This window comes from Salmo salar, chromosome ssa14, assembly GCF_905237065.1.
Source record: "Salmo salar chromosome ssa14, Ssal_v3.1, whole genome shotgun sequence".
In the NCBI taxonomy this organism is placed as follows: Eukaryota; Metazoa; Chordata; class Actinopteri; order Salmoniformes; family Salmonidae; genus Salmo; species Salmo salar.
Window position 1 is genome coordinate 14398611 of NC_059455.1, and position 16642 is coordinate 14415252.

General features: G+C 42.5%; 1 protein-coding gene across 3 annotated transcripts in view; it reads left to right on the forward strand.

Moving 5' to 3' along the window:
- Positions 1 to 16642, forward strand: part of LOC106568916 (rab effector MyRIP) — a 63783-nt gene that overhangs the window by 6140 nt on the left and 41001 nt on the right. For all 3 annotated transcript variants that reach the window (XM_014139747.2, XM_014139749.2, XM_014139748.2), the window contains exon 3: positions 13256 to 13477. In XM_014139747.2, the coding sequence (XP_013995222.2) occupies positions 13256 to 13477 (222 nt within the window). The remainder of the gene's footprint in view (positions 1 to 13255; positions 13478 to 16642) is intronic.

Consider the following 16642-nt stretch of genomic DNA (forward strand, 5'->3'; position numbering starts at 1 on the left):
CAAATACTTATTTTAAATAATGGCCTAGGAACAGGGGGTTAACTGCCTTGTTCAGGGGCAGAACGACAGATTTTTACCTTGTCAGCTCAGGTATTTGATCTTGCAACCTTTCGGTTACTAGTCCAACGCTCTAACCACCAGGCTACCTGCCGCCCCACTTTTTTTGGTTACTACATGATTTCATATGGGTTATTTCATAGTTTTTATGTCTTCACTCTTATTCTACTATGTAGAAAATAGTAAAAAATAAAGAAAAACCCTTGAATGAGTAGGTGTGTTCAAACTTTTGACTGGTACTGTAGGTATGTACATATACTGTAGGTAGGGATAAAGTGACTAGGAAACAAGATAGATAACAAATAGTAACAGCAGCGTATGTGATGAGTCAAAAGAGTTAGTGCAAAAAGGGTCAATGCAGATAGTCCGGGTAGCTATTGGTTAACTATTTAACTAACTATTTAGCAGTCTCATGTCTTGGGGGTAGAAGCTCTTTAGGCTCCTGTTGGTTCCAGACTTGTTGTTTGCCATGCGGTAGCAGAGAGAACAGTCTATGACTTGGGTGGCTGGAGTCCAGGCATTGGATATCACAGGAGATTTCCCATCCTGCCTCTGGCCCACTGTGTCTCCAAAACAAGAGACAGGAAGAGCCTGCCCTTTCCTGTTTGACTATGACTCACCTCCTGCCTAAATCACCATGGAAACTGGTATAGGCCCAATCCCAAACCCCCAAGGGACCTGGGGAGATCTGAGAGGATAAGATAGGGATAATCAATATGGCCTATCAGGGGGGAAATAGAGGCATTACTGTACAGTACTATATTGCTTATACCCATCCAGTCATTACCAGTCCTTTCAGATTTGCACAATTAGGTAGGGGTGTGTGAATTCCAATGACAGCTATTGAAGGTCCTTAGATACAAGAGTCAAGACCACAGTGTGCTGTTTGTGATAATTGGATACTAACTGAATGAAACTAAGAGGTGTCCTTGGTTGGTTCTGAATACCCACAATCGCAATGAATTAAATGCATCTGTTAATGGATTCATGGTCTGAGTTATGCCCTTTAGAGGGTTAAAATAACATTAGAATGTCATCACTTCAGTCCTATCTCTCTATTATGCTCCAGAACCTTCAGGGACAGTTCTCTCTCTCTCTCTCTATCTCTCTCTCTCTCTCTTTCTCTCTCCCTCTAATGCATGCTTATGTACATGATGCGATTGTATCTCTTTCCCTGTTGAAAACCACGTCTGAAAACCACAGTGAGTTATTCTGTCCTAATGGGCACAGAGTTGATCTAGCCTCGCAGAACCAGTCTGATAGCTGTGTTAAAATGGTGAGCTATCACGCAACCAGGCTGGTTCACGAGGCTGTTGTTGAATCAGTGGTAACTGAAATATGGGGATTTGGCCAAGATTATTAGATTGTTTTGGACTAATCAAAGTCTTGGCCTGAATCTTTGGTGTCTGGCCAGCATTCACTCGTGATCTATTGCGACACTCAGTGCAATAAGGTACGTATCAACTTTATGGAGATGTAGCTACCATGGAGGCTTGATCCACTTGACTGAGAATAGTAGAGATGTGCTGTCGCTACAACCTGGAATTTATAAACCACATAAGGAGTGTGTGCTCAGTCCTTGGAGACTCTAACTAGGTTTAGCTTAAGCTGAACCTTTTTTCATTCCTCTTTGACTGATCTCAAGATAGTGGCAACTGACAAGAGGATGACCAGTTTGTAAAGACCAAGGCTTCACTTAGTTTATATCACAACTGTACAACCTTCGCATATCCAGCATACTCTTGTTGGCGGTCTTCACCGCTCTATCTTCCAACCAGATGTTTTACCCTTCACTTCCCCAGTGATTAGGAAGTGAGTTTAGCTGCTGCTGCTGTGTTTGATTCTAGTAAACAGGGCAGGCGCTTACCATCAACTAATCTTGTTGTTTTCCATTTATGTCTGGATTTGTACAGCCAGGCTGGGGAGATTGGGCGAGCTTGATGGTGCAGTTTCAACACAGCATAATGCACTGCTGGTTTCCTGAAGTGTGGCTTGATTGAACTTCAGCTGTATTCATCATCATATTGATTATTAAGCATAATTTCCTCATTGATTCATAGGTAGTTTCAGAGATAAGACACTGGATAGTTTAGTTAGCATCAGATCCTGTGATCCTGTTTTAATCAAATGCTGGTGACATACAGTACCAGTCAAAAGTTTGGACACACCTACTCATTCAAGGGTTTTTCTTTATATTTACTATTTTCTACATTGTAGAATAATAGTGAGGTGCCGTGAGGGGAACGGCACCTCCGTACCTTCAGGCTCTGATCAGTCCCTACACCCAAACGAGGGCACTGCGGTCATCCACCTCTGGCCTGCTGGCCCCCCTACCTCTGAGGAAGCACAGTTCCCGCTCAGCCTAGTCAAAACTGTTCGCTGCTCTGGCACCCCTATGGTGGAACAAGCTCCCTCACGACGCCAGGACAGCGGAGTCAATCACCACCTTCCGGAGACACCTGAAACCCCACCTCTTTAAGGAATACCTGGGATAGGATGAAGTAATCCTTCTAACCCCCCCCAAAAGATTTAGATGCACTATTGTAAAGTGGTTGTTCCACTGGATATCATAAGGTGAATGCACCAATTTGTAAGTCGTTCTGGATAAGAGCGTCTGCTAAATGACTTAAATGTAAATGTAAAACTATGAAATAACACATATGGAATCATGTAGTAACCAAACAAGTGTTAAACCATTCAAAACGTATTTTATATTTTAGAAACCTTCAAAGTAGCCACCCTTTGCCTTAATGACAGCTTTGTACACTTGTACACCTGGCCTTCTCACAACCAGATTCATGAGGAATGCTTTTCCAACAGTCTTGAAGGAGTTCCCACATATGCTGAGCACTTGTTGGCTGATTTTCCTTCACACTGTGGTCCAACTCATCCCAAACCATCTCAATTGGGTTGAGGATGAGTGATTGTGGATGCCAGGTCATCTGATGCAGCACTCCATCACCCTCCTTCTTGGTCAAATAGCCCTTATGCAACCTGGAGGTGTGTTTTGGGTAATTTTCCTGTTGAAAAACAAATGATAGTCCCACTAAGCTGGTTATATCTCCCTCACTAACTTTAAGCATCAGCTGTCAGAGCAGCTAACTGATCAATGCACCTGTACACAGCCCATCTGTAATTAGCCCACCCAAATACCTCATCCCCATATTGTTATTTTTTTGCGCTTTTGCACCCCAGTATCTCTAATTGCATAGCATCATCTGCACAGCTATCACTCCAGTGTTAATGCTAAATTGTAATTACTTCGCCACTATGGCCTATTTATTGCCTTACCTCCCTAATCTTACTGCATTTGCACACACTGTATAAAGATTTTTCTATTGTGTTATTGACTGTATGTTTGTTTATCCCATGTGTAACTCTGTGTTGTTGTTTTTGTCACACTGCTTTGCTTTATCTTGGCCAGGTCACAGTTGTAAATGAAAATTAGTTCTCAACTGGCCTACCTGGTTAAATAAAGGTAAAATAAAATAAAATAAATAAGCGCAAACCAGATGGGATGGCGTATCGCTGCAAAATGCTGTGGTAGCCATGCTGGTTAACTGTGACTTGAATTCTAAATAAATCACAGACAGTGTCACCAGCAAAGCACCCACACTCCATCACACCTCCGTCGCCATGCTTCACGGAGGGAACCACACATGCGCAGATCCTCCGTTCCCCTACTCTGCGTCTCACAAAGACATGGCAGTTGGAAACAAAAATCTCAAATTTGGACTCATCAGATCCAAAGGACAGATTTCCACCAGTCTAATGTCCATTGTTTCTTGGCCCAAGCAAGTTTCTTCTTTTATTGGTGTCCTTTAGAAGTGGTTTCTTTGCAGCAATTCGACCATGAAGGCCTGATTCATGTAGTCTCCTCTGAACAGTTGATGTTGAGATGTGTCTGTTACTTGAACTCTATGAAGCAATAATAAGGGCTACAATCTGAGCTGCAGTTAACTCTAATGAACTTATCCCCTGCAGCAGAGGTAACTCTGGGTCTTCTTTTCCTGTGGCGGTCCTCATGAGAGCCAGTTTCACAAAGCACTTGATGGTTTTTGCGACTGCACTTGAAGAAACTTTCAAGTTCTTGAAATTTCAGGGATTGACGGCCCTTCATGCAAGTAGCAAGTAGCCTAGTGGTTAGAGCATTGGACTAGTTACTGAAAGGTGGCAAGATCGAATCCCCGAGCTGATAAGGTAAAAATCTGGCGTTCTGCCCCTGAACAAGGGGCAGGGGCAGAACGAAGCTGTCATTGAAAATAAGAATTTGTTCTTAACTGACTTGCCTAGTTAAATAAAGGTAAAAAGTAATGGACTGTTGTTTCTCTTTGCTTATTTGAGCTGTTCTTGCCATAATATGGACTTGGTCTTTTACCAAATAGGGCTATCTTCTGTATACCACCCCTACCTTGTCACAACACAACTAATTGGCTCAAATGCATTAAGAAGGAAATAATATTGGCCAAAACTTTTAACAAGGCACAGCTGTTAATTGAAATGCATTCCAGGTGACTACCTCATGAAGCTGGTTGAGAGAATGCCAAGAGCTGTCATCAAGGCAAATGGAGGCTACTTTGGTTACTACATGATTCCATATGTGTTATTTCATAGTTTTGATGTCTTCTCTATTATTCTACAATGTAGAAAATAGTAAAAAATAAAGAAAACCCATGGAATGAGTAGGTGTGTCCAAACTTTTGACTGGTACTTTAGTTACTGTCTATTAATGACACAATGGCTTAATGACATTGAGCTATAATTTGTTTACTGCACACACACACACACACACACACACACACACACACACACACACACACACACACACACACACACACACACACACACACACACACACACACACACACACACACACACACACACACACACACACACACCACCCTTTTCAGTTGTTATTGCATCAAGAGGCTAAACTCTCATTTCATTAAGCTAGTATACCTGGGCTAAGGCTTTCTCTCTCTCTCTCTCTCTCTCTACCCGTCTGTCCCCAAGTGCTTGCTGTTGGCTCTATGCATGCTGCTTTTCTGCTTTTCAATTTCTCCTTTGACATGCAGGAGCATCACACAATACCATATAGGGATGAGTGAGAGCCCAGAGGCACTGGAAGACACATCACACTCAGTGTGGTCTCAGAGATCCGAGTTAAGAGGGAGAAACTATATAAACTCAGAAAAAAATGAAATGTCCTCTCACTGTCAACTGCGTTTATTTTCAGCAAACTTGTGTAAATATTTCTATGAACATAACATGATTCAACAACTGAGACATAAACTGAACAAGTCCCACAGACATGTGACTAACAGAAATTGAATAATGTGTCCCGGAACAAAGGGGGTGGGGGGGTCAAAAAACGTAACAGTCAGTATCTGGTGTGGCCACCAGCTGCATTAAGTACTGCAGTGCATCTACTCATGGACTGCACCAGATTTGCCAGTTCTTACTGTGAGATGTTACCCCACTCTTCCACCAAGGCACCTGCAAGTTCCCGGACATTTCTGGGGGGAATGGCCCTAGCCCTCACCCTCCGATTCAACAGGTCCCAGACGTGCTCAATGGGACTGAGATCCGGGCTCTTCGCTGGCCATGGCAGAACACTGACATTCCTGTCTTGCAGGAAATCACGCACAGAACGAGCAGTATGGCTGGTGGCATTGTCATGCTGGAGGGTCATGTCAGGATGAGCCTGCAGGAAGGGTACTACATGAGGGAGGAGGATGTCTTCCCTGTAACGCACAGTGTTGAGATTGCCTGTAATGACAACAAGTTCAGTCCGATGATGCTGTGACACACCACCCAAGACCACGACGGACCCTCCACCTCCAAATCGATCCCACTCCAGAGTACAGGCCTCTGTGTAACGCCCATTCCTTCGACGATAAACTCGAATCCGACCATCACCCCTGGTGAGACAAAACCGCGACTCGTCAATGAAGAGCACTTTATGCCAGTCTTGTCTGGTCTAGCGACGGTGGGTTTGTGCCTATAAGCGACATTGTTGCCGGTGATGTCTGGTGAGGACCTGCTTTACAACAGGCCTACAAGCCCTCAGTCCAGCCTCTTTCAGCCGATTGCGGACAGTCTGAGCACTGATGGAGGGATTGTGCATTCCTGGTGTAACTCGTGCAGTTGTTGTTGCCATCCTGTACCTGTCCCGCAGGTGTGATGTTCGGATGTACCGATCCTGTGCAGGTGTTGTTACACGTGGTCTGCCACTGCGAGGACGATCAGCTGTCCGCCCTGTCTCCCTGTAGCACTGTCTTAGGCGTCTCACAGTACGGACATTGCAATTTATTGCCCTGGCCACATCTGCAATCCTCATGCCTCGGGCACGTTCACGCAGATGAGCAGGGACCATGGGCATCTTTCTTTTGGTGTTTTTCAGAGTCAGTAGAAAGTCCTCTTTAGTGTCCTAAGTTTTCATAACTGTGACCTTAATTGCCTACCGTCTGTAAGCTGTTGGTGTCTTAACGACTGTTCCACAGGTGCATGTTCATTAACTGTTTATGGTTCATTGAACAAGCATGGGGAACAGTGTTTAAACGATTTACAATGAAGATCTGTGAAGTTATTTTCATTTTTACGAATTATCTTTGAAAGACAGGGTCCTGAAAAAGGGACGTTTCTTTTTTTGCTGAGTTTTATGTTACCCAATACCACTGAGGTGGTTGCCATTCTATTCTCACATTCCTGCAGTACCTGGTAAAAGAGTGCTAACATGGTTGCCATGTTCTCAGAATATAAGATATTTATTTTCTAGACACGTTTCATGGGAAGGTTGCAAGAACATTCATGTGTCCAGTTTTCTGAGGGTTAGGAGAATATTCATTCAACGTCCCACCAAACATACACAGAACATGGTTGCCATGTTCTCAAATTATAAGATATTAATGTTCTAGACACATTTCATGAGAACGTTGCAAGAACATTTACATTTTACATTTTAATCATTTAGCAGACGCTCTTATCCAGAGCGACTTACAGTAGAGTGCATACATTTTATTAAATACTAACATTCCTATGTATCAGTCATCGGGATAGTCCCAAAGAAACATTCTACAAAAAAATGATTGTTTCATCATTATACATCACCCCTTGTTACTGTGGCTGAGCCATTCACAGCTCTTTGTTTGTTGGCAAGGTTAGGCTCACTCATACACACACAAACAATGCTTTTTTAACACAGTGTTTTCAGCTTACATATTTAACACACATGATTACATTTTGCATGTTCATTTATAAAGTAATTATTATTCCATATGTCCACCCCTGGGATTTGAATTGACCTCTTACTTCACAGCATTCCAATCTTCCTGCTACGCCACCATGTGACCGAAAATAACTTCTGGACATCAGAACAGTGATTACTCACCTCGAACTGGACGAAGATTTTTACTTTAACGAGTCAAATGCGAAGGATATACTGCTTTCTCGGAAACGGCCCAAATCCCCGTCATTGGGGGTGGCAGGTAGGCTAGTGGTTAGTCACTACCATCCGTTCTATTGGTCAACGTGCAATCATTGGAAAATAAAATGGATGATATACGATCAAGACTACTGTAATATCTTATGTTTCACCGAGCCGTGGCTGAACGACGACACGGATAATATAGAGCTGGTGGGATTTTCCATGCATTGGCAGGACAGAGAAGCTACGTCTGGTAACATGAGGGGTGGGGGTGTGTGTCTATTTGTCAATAACAGCTGGTGCTCGATGTTTAATATTAAAGAAGTCTCAAGATATTGTTCGCTTCAGGTAGAGTATCTTATGAGAAGCTGTAGACCACACTATCTACCAAGAGAATTTGCATCTATATTATTTGTAGCCATCTATTTACCACCACAAACCTATGCTGGCACTAAGATCGCACTCAACGAGCTGTAAAAGGCCATAAGCATACAAGAAAATGCTCATCCAGAAGCGGCGCTCCAATGCAGGCAAACTTAAATCCGTTGTACCTAATTTCTACCAGCATGTCCCATGTGCAACCAGAGTAAAAAAAACTCTAGACAACCTTTACTCCACACACAGGGAATCATTCAAAGCTCTCCCTCGCACTCCATTTGACAAATCTGACCATAATTCTATCCTCCTGATTCCTGCTTACAAGCAAACACTAAAGCAGTACCAGTGACTCACTCGCTCAATACGGAAGTGGTCAGATGATGCGGATGCTACGCTACAGGATTGTTTTGCTAGCAAAGACTGGAATATGTTCCAGGATTCATCCAATGGCATTGAGGAGTATACCACCTTAGTCATCAGCTTCATCAAAAAGTGCATTGACGTCGTCCCCACAGGGACCATACATACATATCCCAACCAGAAGCCATGGATACCAGGCAACATCCGCATCGAGCTGAAGGCTAGAGCTGCCGCTTTCAAGGAGTGGGACACTAATCCGGACCCTTATAAGAAATTCCGCTACCCCCTCAGATGAACCAGCAAATAGGCAAAGCGTGAATACAGGATTAAGATTGAATCCTACTACACCGGCTCTGATGCTCGTCGGATGTCGCAGGGCTTGAAAACTATTGCGGATTACAAAAGGAAACCCAGCCGCAAACTGCCCAGTGACACGAGCTACCAGGCGAGCTAAATGCCTTTTATGCTCGCTTCGAGACAAGCAACACTGAAGCATGCATGAGAGCACCAGCTGTTCCGGACGACTGTGTGATAACGCTCTCGGTAGTCGATGTGAGCAAGACCTTTAAAACCGAACAACATTCACAAAGCCTCAGAGCCAAACGGATTACCAGGACGTGTACTCAAAGCATGCGCAGACCAACTGGCAAGTGTCTTCACTGACATTTTAAACTCTCTCTGACCGAGGCTGTAATACCTACATGTTTCAAGCAGACCACCATAATCCCTGTGCCCAAGGAAGCGAAGGTAACCTGCCTAAATGCTTACTGCCCCATAGCAATCACGTCGGTAGCCATGAAGTACTTTGAAAGGCTGGTCATGGCTCACATCAACAGCATCATCCCGGATACCCTAGACCCACTCCAATTCGCATACCATCCCAACAGATCCACAGATGATGCAATCTTAATCACACTCCACACTGCCCTTTCCCACCTGGACAAAAGGAACACCTATGCGAGAATACTGTTCATTGACTACAGCTCAGCGTTCAACACCATAGTGTCACAAAGCTCATCACTAAGCTAAAGACCCTGGGACTAAACACCTCCCTCTGCAACTGGTCCCTGAACTTCCTGACTGGCCTCCACAGGTGGTAAGGATAGGTAACAACACGTCTGCCACGCTGATCCTCAACACTGGAGCCCCTCAGGGGTGCATGCTCAGTCCCCTCCTGTACTCCCTTTTCACCCTCGACTGCATGGCAAAACATGACTCTAACACCATCATTAAGTTTGCTGATGACACAACAGTGGTAGGCCTGATTACCGACAACAATGAGACAGCCTATAGGGAGGAGGTCAGAGGCCTGGCAGTGTGGTGCTAGGACAACAACCTCTCCCTCAATATGAGCAACACAAAGGAGCTGATCGTGGACCACAGGAAAAGGCGGGTCTAACAGGCCCCCATTGACATCGATGGGGCTGTAGTGGAGCGGGTCAAGAGTTTCAAGTTCCTTGGTGTCCACATCACCAACGAACTATCATGGTCCAAACACACCAAGACAGTCGTGAAGAGGGCATGACAACACCTTTTCCCCCTCAGGAGACTGAAAAGATTTGGCGTGGGTCCCCAGATCCTCAAAAAGTTCTACAGCTGCACCATTGAGAGTATCCTGAACGGTTGTATGGCCCAGTACATCACTGCGGCCAAGCTTCCTGCCATCCAGGACCTATATACTAGGCAGTGTCAGAGGAAGTACAAAATATCTCGACTAACCTGTTCCCCCGCACATTGACTCGGTACCGGCACCCCCTGTACATAGCGTCTTTATTTTTTTGTTCATTTTTTATTATTTTTTACTTTAGTTTATTTGATAAATATATTCTTAACTCTTTTTTGAACTGCATTGTTGGTTAAGGGCTTGTATGTAAGCATTTCACGGTAAGGTCTACACCTGTTGTATTCGGCGCATGTGACAAAAAAATGTTTGGTTTGATTTTATTAAAACATTTTGTCAGTTATCAGTTCATCAGACTAGTCCCTCATCAATGAGTATGGTTACATGCACACAATAATGTGATTATTGTAGATAGTCTGATTAATATAATAGTTCAATTAAAATGTTTACATGCTTTGCAAGAAGAGTGATTCCCTAGTAATACTGTTTACGTGGACACATCTGAAATCAGGCTACCTGATGGCTGAAAATCAAATAGCCAATCAAAATAAACGTTCTACCACGGAGAACGTTATTTTTGGGAAGCATATTTGATTCTGACTTCGGACATATAAAGTTTTTATATGAAAACTACTTCTAAGATGCATACATTCAGTTGTTCCGGACATACTTCACACACACTAAAGAGGGAGGCTCACTTGGCTGGTGCTAGCACATGCACAGATCAAGTACACCGCTGGAACACCAATTAAGGTGTTTACATGTCCTAATAATTAAAAAGATTGCTCAGAAAACCAGGTGTTTTAATCGGCATATGCTTACTTCCATTTTGACCGTGCACCGATTAAGATAAGCAGAGTAAGGTAGTTCCTTTATTTCTTTAGGGATATGAATACCATGTGTGTCCACTTCATCATCAGACCATTTTATTGGTAAACTACACGGTAATGTAAGTGTTGTATTTTTTTGCAACTTAATATGTAATATGGTATACTTATCATAGTTGGGTTGTAATCCAGAGGTTAGAAACATGATCTAAATCATGAGGCTGTGCAGGGATCCAGATTGCAGATTTAAGAGGAAACTTAATTACATCGTTAGCATAAAATGACACCTTTGTTTTTAAGCCCTGGATTTTTAGCCCCTCTATATTATTGTTGGATCGGATTTTAATAGCTAACATTTTGATGGCCACAATAAATAGATATGCAGAGAGTGTACAACCTTGTTTTACTCCTTTTGACAGTTTAATACTTTCTGAGAAATAGCCATTATTTACTATTTTACACCTGGAGTTCTATACATAACTTTAACCTATTGTATAAGAGATTCACCAAAATTAAAATAGTCCAAGCATTTACTGTATATATCAATTCTAGTCATACTTTATCAAAATTACTTTAACATACCTTTTCAAAATCTTCCATGAATACCATATCTGGTTTCGTAGATTTTTTATAGTGTTCTATTGTTTTAAGTACTTGTCTTATTTATCTCCAATGTATCGTTCATTTAAAAAAAACCTGTCTAATCAGGATGAATAATATCCAACAACACCTTTGCTAGGATTTTTGCATCACAGCACTCAAGTGTAAGGGGCCTCCAGTTTTTTTAGATAGACTGCATCTTTATACTTACTACCTGGTTTCTTTTTCAGTCATAGTGAAATCAAACCTTCTCAAATCAAATCAAAGAAGGATTACTTAATCCTATCCCAGGTATTCCTTAAAGAGGTGGGGTTTCAGGTGTCTCCGGGAAGGTGGTGATTGACTCCGCTGTCCTGGCGTCGTGAGGGAGCTTGTTCTACCATTGGGGTGCTAGAGCAGCGAACAGTTTTGACTGGGCTGAGCGGGAACTGTGCTTCTGCAGCATAAATACTGGAGGCTGAGACAGGAGGGGTCGGGAGACACTGTGGCCCCATCCAACGATACCCCCGGACAGGGCCAAACAGGCAGGATATAGCTCCACCCACTTTGCCAAAGCACAGGCCCCACACCACTAGAGGGATATCTTCAACCACCAACTTACCATCCTGAGACAAGGCCGAGTATAGCCCACAAAGATCTCCGCCACGGCACAACCCAAGGGGGGGCTCTCACCCACTCAACTGACACACCCCTCCTAGGGACGGCATGGAAGAGCACCAGTAAGCCAGTGACTCAGCCCCTATAATAGGGTTAGAGGCAGAGATTCCCAGTGGAGAGAGGGGAACCGGCCAGGCAGAGACAGCAAGGGCAGATCGTTGCTCCAGTGCCTTTCCGTTCACCTTCACACTCCTGGGCCAGACTACACTCAATCATAGGACCTACTGAAGAGATGAGTCTTCAATAAAGACTTAAAGGTTGAGACCGAGTCTGCGTCTCTCACATGGGTAGGCAGACCATTCCATAAAAATTGAGCTCTATAGGAGAAAGCCCTGCCTCCAGCTGTTGGCTTAGACATTCTAGGGACAATAAGGAGGCCTGCGTCTTGTGACCGTAGCGTACGTGTAGGTATGTACGGCAGGACCAAATCGGAAAGATAGCTAGGAGCAAGCCCATGTAATGCTTTGTAGGTTAGCAGTAGAACCATGAAATCAGCCCTTGCCTTAACAGGAAGCCAGTGTAAAGAGGCTAGCACTGGAGTAATATGATCAAATGTTTTGGTTCTAGTCAAGATTCTAGTAGCCGTGTTTAGCACCAACTGAAGTTTATTTAGTGCTTTATCCGGGTAGCCGGAAAGTAGAGCATTGCAGTAGTCTAACCTAGAAGTGACAAAAGCATGCATACATTTTTCTGCATAATTTTTGGACAGAAGTTTCTGATTTTTGCAATGTTAAGTAGATGGAAAAAAGCTGTCCTTGAAACAGTCTTGATATGTTCGTCAAAAGAGAGATCAGGGTCCAGAGTAACGCCGAGGTCCTTAACAGTTTTATTTGAGATGACTGTACAACCATCAAGATTAATTGTCAGATTTAACAGAAGATCTCTTTGTTTCTTGGGACCTAGAACAAACATCTCTGTTTTGTCTGAGTTTAAAAGTAGAACATTTGCAGCCATCCACTTCCTTATGTCTGAAACACAGGCTTCCAGCAAGGGCAATTTTTGGGCTTTACCATGTTTCATCGAAATGTACAGCTGTGTGTCATCCGCATAGCAGTGAAAGTTAACATTATGTTTCCGAATAACATCACCAAGAGGTAAAGTATATAGTGAAAACAATAGTGGTCCCAAAACGAAACCTTGCTGAGTACCTGATAGTTAACCATTTTTATAGGAGTGGTTAAAACATGCTAATAATGTATCATTGAGTAGACTATAAAAGGTTTAATATACTTCAATTGGTATGCCATCCAGCCCTCAAGAACTTCCTCCTCTACAATTTGTCCCTTACACAAGTCTCCCCCCCCCTCCTCCTCCATCATCCTCCCTCAGTGAGCTGAAGCAGGAGCTGGACGAGGAGGGTAGTCGCTGCTCCCTGCTCTCTCGGCAGCATCGCTTCAACGAGCGCTGCTGCATCCGCTGCTGCTCTCCCTTCACATTCCTGGTCAACCCCAAGCGCACGTGTCTGGACTGCAAGTACAACGTCTGCAAGACCTGCCGCTCCTACAGCAAGAAGGACAAAGCCTGGGTTTGCTCGGCGTGTCAGAAGGGCAGGTCAGTGGGGATGGAGGAATGTGTGATTCTGTGTACAGGTATAAGCGGGGATGGAGAGGTGGAAGGAGGTGTAGTAGGATGGTAGATTGGAGATGGAAGAGAAGACTGTCAGAGAACTGTCCATGTGTGTGGGTGTGTCTACGTGTTTGGGTGTGTCAATGTGTGTGGGTGTGTCTATGTGTGTGGGTGTGTCTATGTGTGTGTGCATTTTGTATACCGTACAGCTAGCCTATTTGCCAATGGTGAATGACAGTGACAGTCTTCATCCGCTGTGTGAGCTTGTGTTGAGCCTTCGACCTCAGTGACTAACATGTATTTAGTACTGGAGATGTCAGGTAGCCACACTGTCATAAACACATGTAATCTCCACAGTCTCCTCTCTCAGACGTCACTGTTTGTGACACCTATACACCGCCTGTGTCAGCTTAGTTTATATTCACTATGGCATATACTGTACCTGCACACACACTGTCGCACCTCAACACAGCAACCACCACTCACACATTCACTAAGTTTATCACCAGTGTTGGCCTAGAGACACACATTTACTAAGTTTATCACCAGTGTCGGCCTAGAGACACACATTTACTAAGTTTATCACCAGTGTCGGCCTAGAGACACACATTTACTAAGTTTATCACCCGTGTCGGCCTAGAGACACACATTTACTAAGTTTATCACCCGTGTCGGCCTAGAGACACACATTTACTAAGTTTATCACCCGTGTAGGCCTAGAGACACACATTTACTAAGTTTATCACCCGTGTCGGCCTAGAGACACACATTTACTAAGTTTATCACCCGTGTAGGCCTAGAGACACACATTTACTAAGTTTATCACCCGTGAAGGCCTAGAAACACATACTATGAGCAAATAATTAGAGACACATACTATAAGCATATAGTTATGACCCTATAAGACTCTCTGATTACCCGTGTTTGTTGCAGTTTGTTTGCTTTAGGTAACACTGATCTTTGGTAAAGGTTTTAAAGCCACACTTCTCCCCATTGATTTGATCTTTTGTTCTGTTCAAGACATGTTGTGGTCATGCAGCACTGTTTATGTGTAAGCTATTATGTGCATATTAATGTTAACCAGTTAATGGAGCTTACCCTGGGTTGTCCAGTAATGGTTAGGTTAAATCACATCAGTCCACAGGGACCACAACCTCTGTGTTGTGTTGAAGCACTCATTAACCTCATTTATTATTCATGATCCCATGCTGCTTTGCATACAGTAAATATCTTAAGACAAGCTCATCTAGATATTGTAAATACTAAGCCAATGGTTGGTCTCTTTTGTAATATTATAGCTTATGATATAGGCCCGTATTCACACTGTGTATCAGACACTCATAGATACCTTCAGAAAGTATTCATACCCCTTGATTTATTCCACATTTTGTTGTGTTACAGCCTGAATTCAAAATTGATTAAATATATTTTTTCTTACCCATCTACACACCATATACCCCATAATAACAAAGTGAAAAAATGTTTTTAGTAATTTTAGCAAATTGATTGAAAATAAAATACAGAAATATCTAATTTACATAAGTATTCACATCCCTGAGTCAATACTTTGTAGAAGCACCTTTGGCAGTGAGTCTTTCTGGGTAAGTCTCTAAGAGCTTCCACACCTGGATTTTGCAACATTTGTCCATTATTCTTATCAAAATTCTTCAAGCTTTGTCAAATTAGTTGTTGGTCATTGCTAGACAACCATTTTCAGGTCATGCCATAGATTTTCAAGTAGATTTAAGTAAACACTGTAACTCGGGAACATTCACTGTCTTCTTGATAAGAAATTCAAGTGTACATTTGGTTATTGAAAAGTGAATTAAGGTGAATCTCCCAGTGTCTGGTGGAATGCAGACTGAACCAAATTTTCCTCTAGAATAAAAGTGTATTTTTTATCCTGAAAAACTCCCCAGTTCTTAACGATTACAAGCATACACATAACGTGATGCAGCCACGACTAAGTTTGAAAAGATGGAGTGGTACTCAGTAATGTGTTATATTGTATTTGCCCCAAACATAACACTCTGTATTCAAGACAAAAAGGGAATTGCTTTGCCACATTTTTTGCAGTATTACTTTAGTGCCTTGTTGCAAACAGGATGCATGTTTTAGAATATTTTTATTCTATACAGGCTTCTTTCTTTTCAGTCTGTCATTTGGGTTAGTATTGTGGAGTAACTACAATTATATTGATCCATCTTCAGTTTTCTATCACAGCCATTAAACTCTGTAACTGTTTTAAAGTCACCATTGGCCTCATGGTGAAATCCCTGAACAATTTCCTTCCTCTCCGGCAACTAGGAAGGACGCCTGTATCTTTGTAGTGAGTGGGTGTATTGATACACCATCCAAAGTGTAATTAATAAATTCACCATGCGCAAAGGGATTTTCAATGTATCCTTTATTTGTGAGGCATTGGAAATCCTGCCTGGTCTTTGTGGTTGAATCTGTGTTTGAAATTCACTGCGCGACTGAGGGACCTTACAGATAATTGTATGTGTGGGGTACAGAGATGAGTTATTATTGGACACAGAGTGTGTCCATGCAACTTATTATGTGACTAGTTAAGCACATTTTTACTCCTGAACATATTTACTATTGCAACAACAAAGGGGTTGAATGCTTATTCACTCAAGACATTTAACCTTTTAATTTTTAATAAAAAAATGTACATTTCTAAAAACATGATTCTACATTGACATTATGGGATATTGTGTGTAGGCCTATGACAAACCATCTCAATTTAATCCATTTTAAATTCAGGCTGTAACAATACAAAATTTGGAAAAAGTCAAGGGGTGTAAATACCTTCTGAATGTACTGTAAATATCGGGAAAATGTCTCTTTCTTTTAGAGTTGAGGATCTCATCCTCACAATTGATGTCGAACACTTCTGATTCTCTGTGGACCAACTGTATTTAATGCATCAGCTGTGGCTGAAGTGGATTGGTGCTCCTCCAGAACTCAATGCCTCTACATATGTACAGTTCTACTTTAATTTGACCAGTTTCTCACAGCAGGAAAATATTACTTCAACAACAGGAAATGTGAATTATCATGTGGATTATAATTCATGGACATTTTTGTAGGGGTTGATAAATGTTTTGACATTTTAAAGTGGAAATCACAAACTTTAGAAGCCTT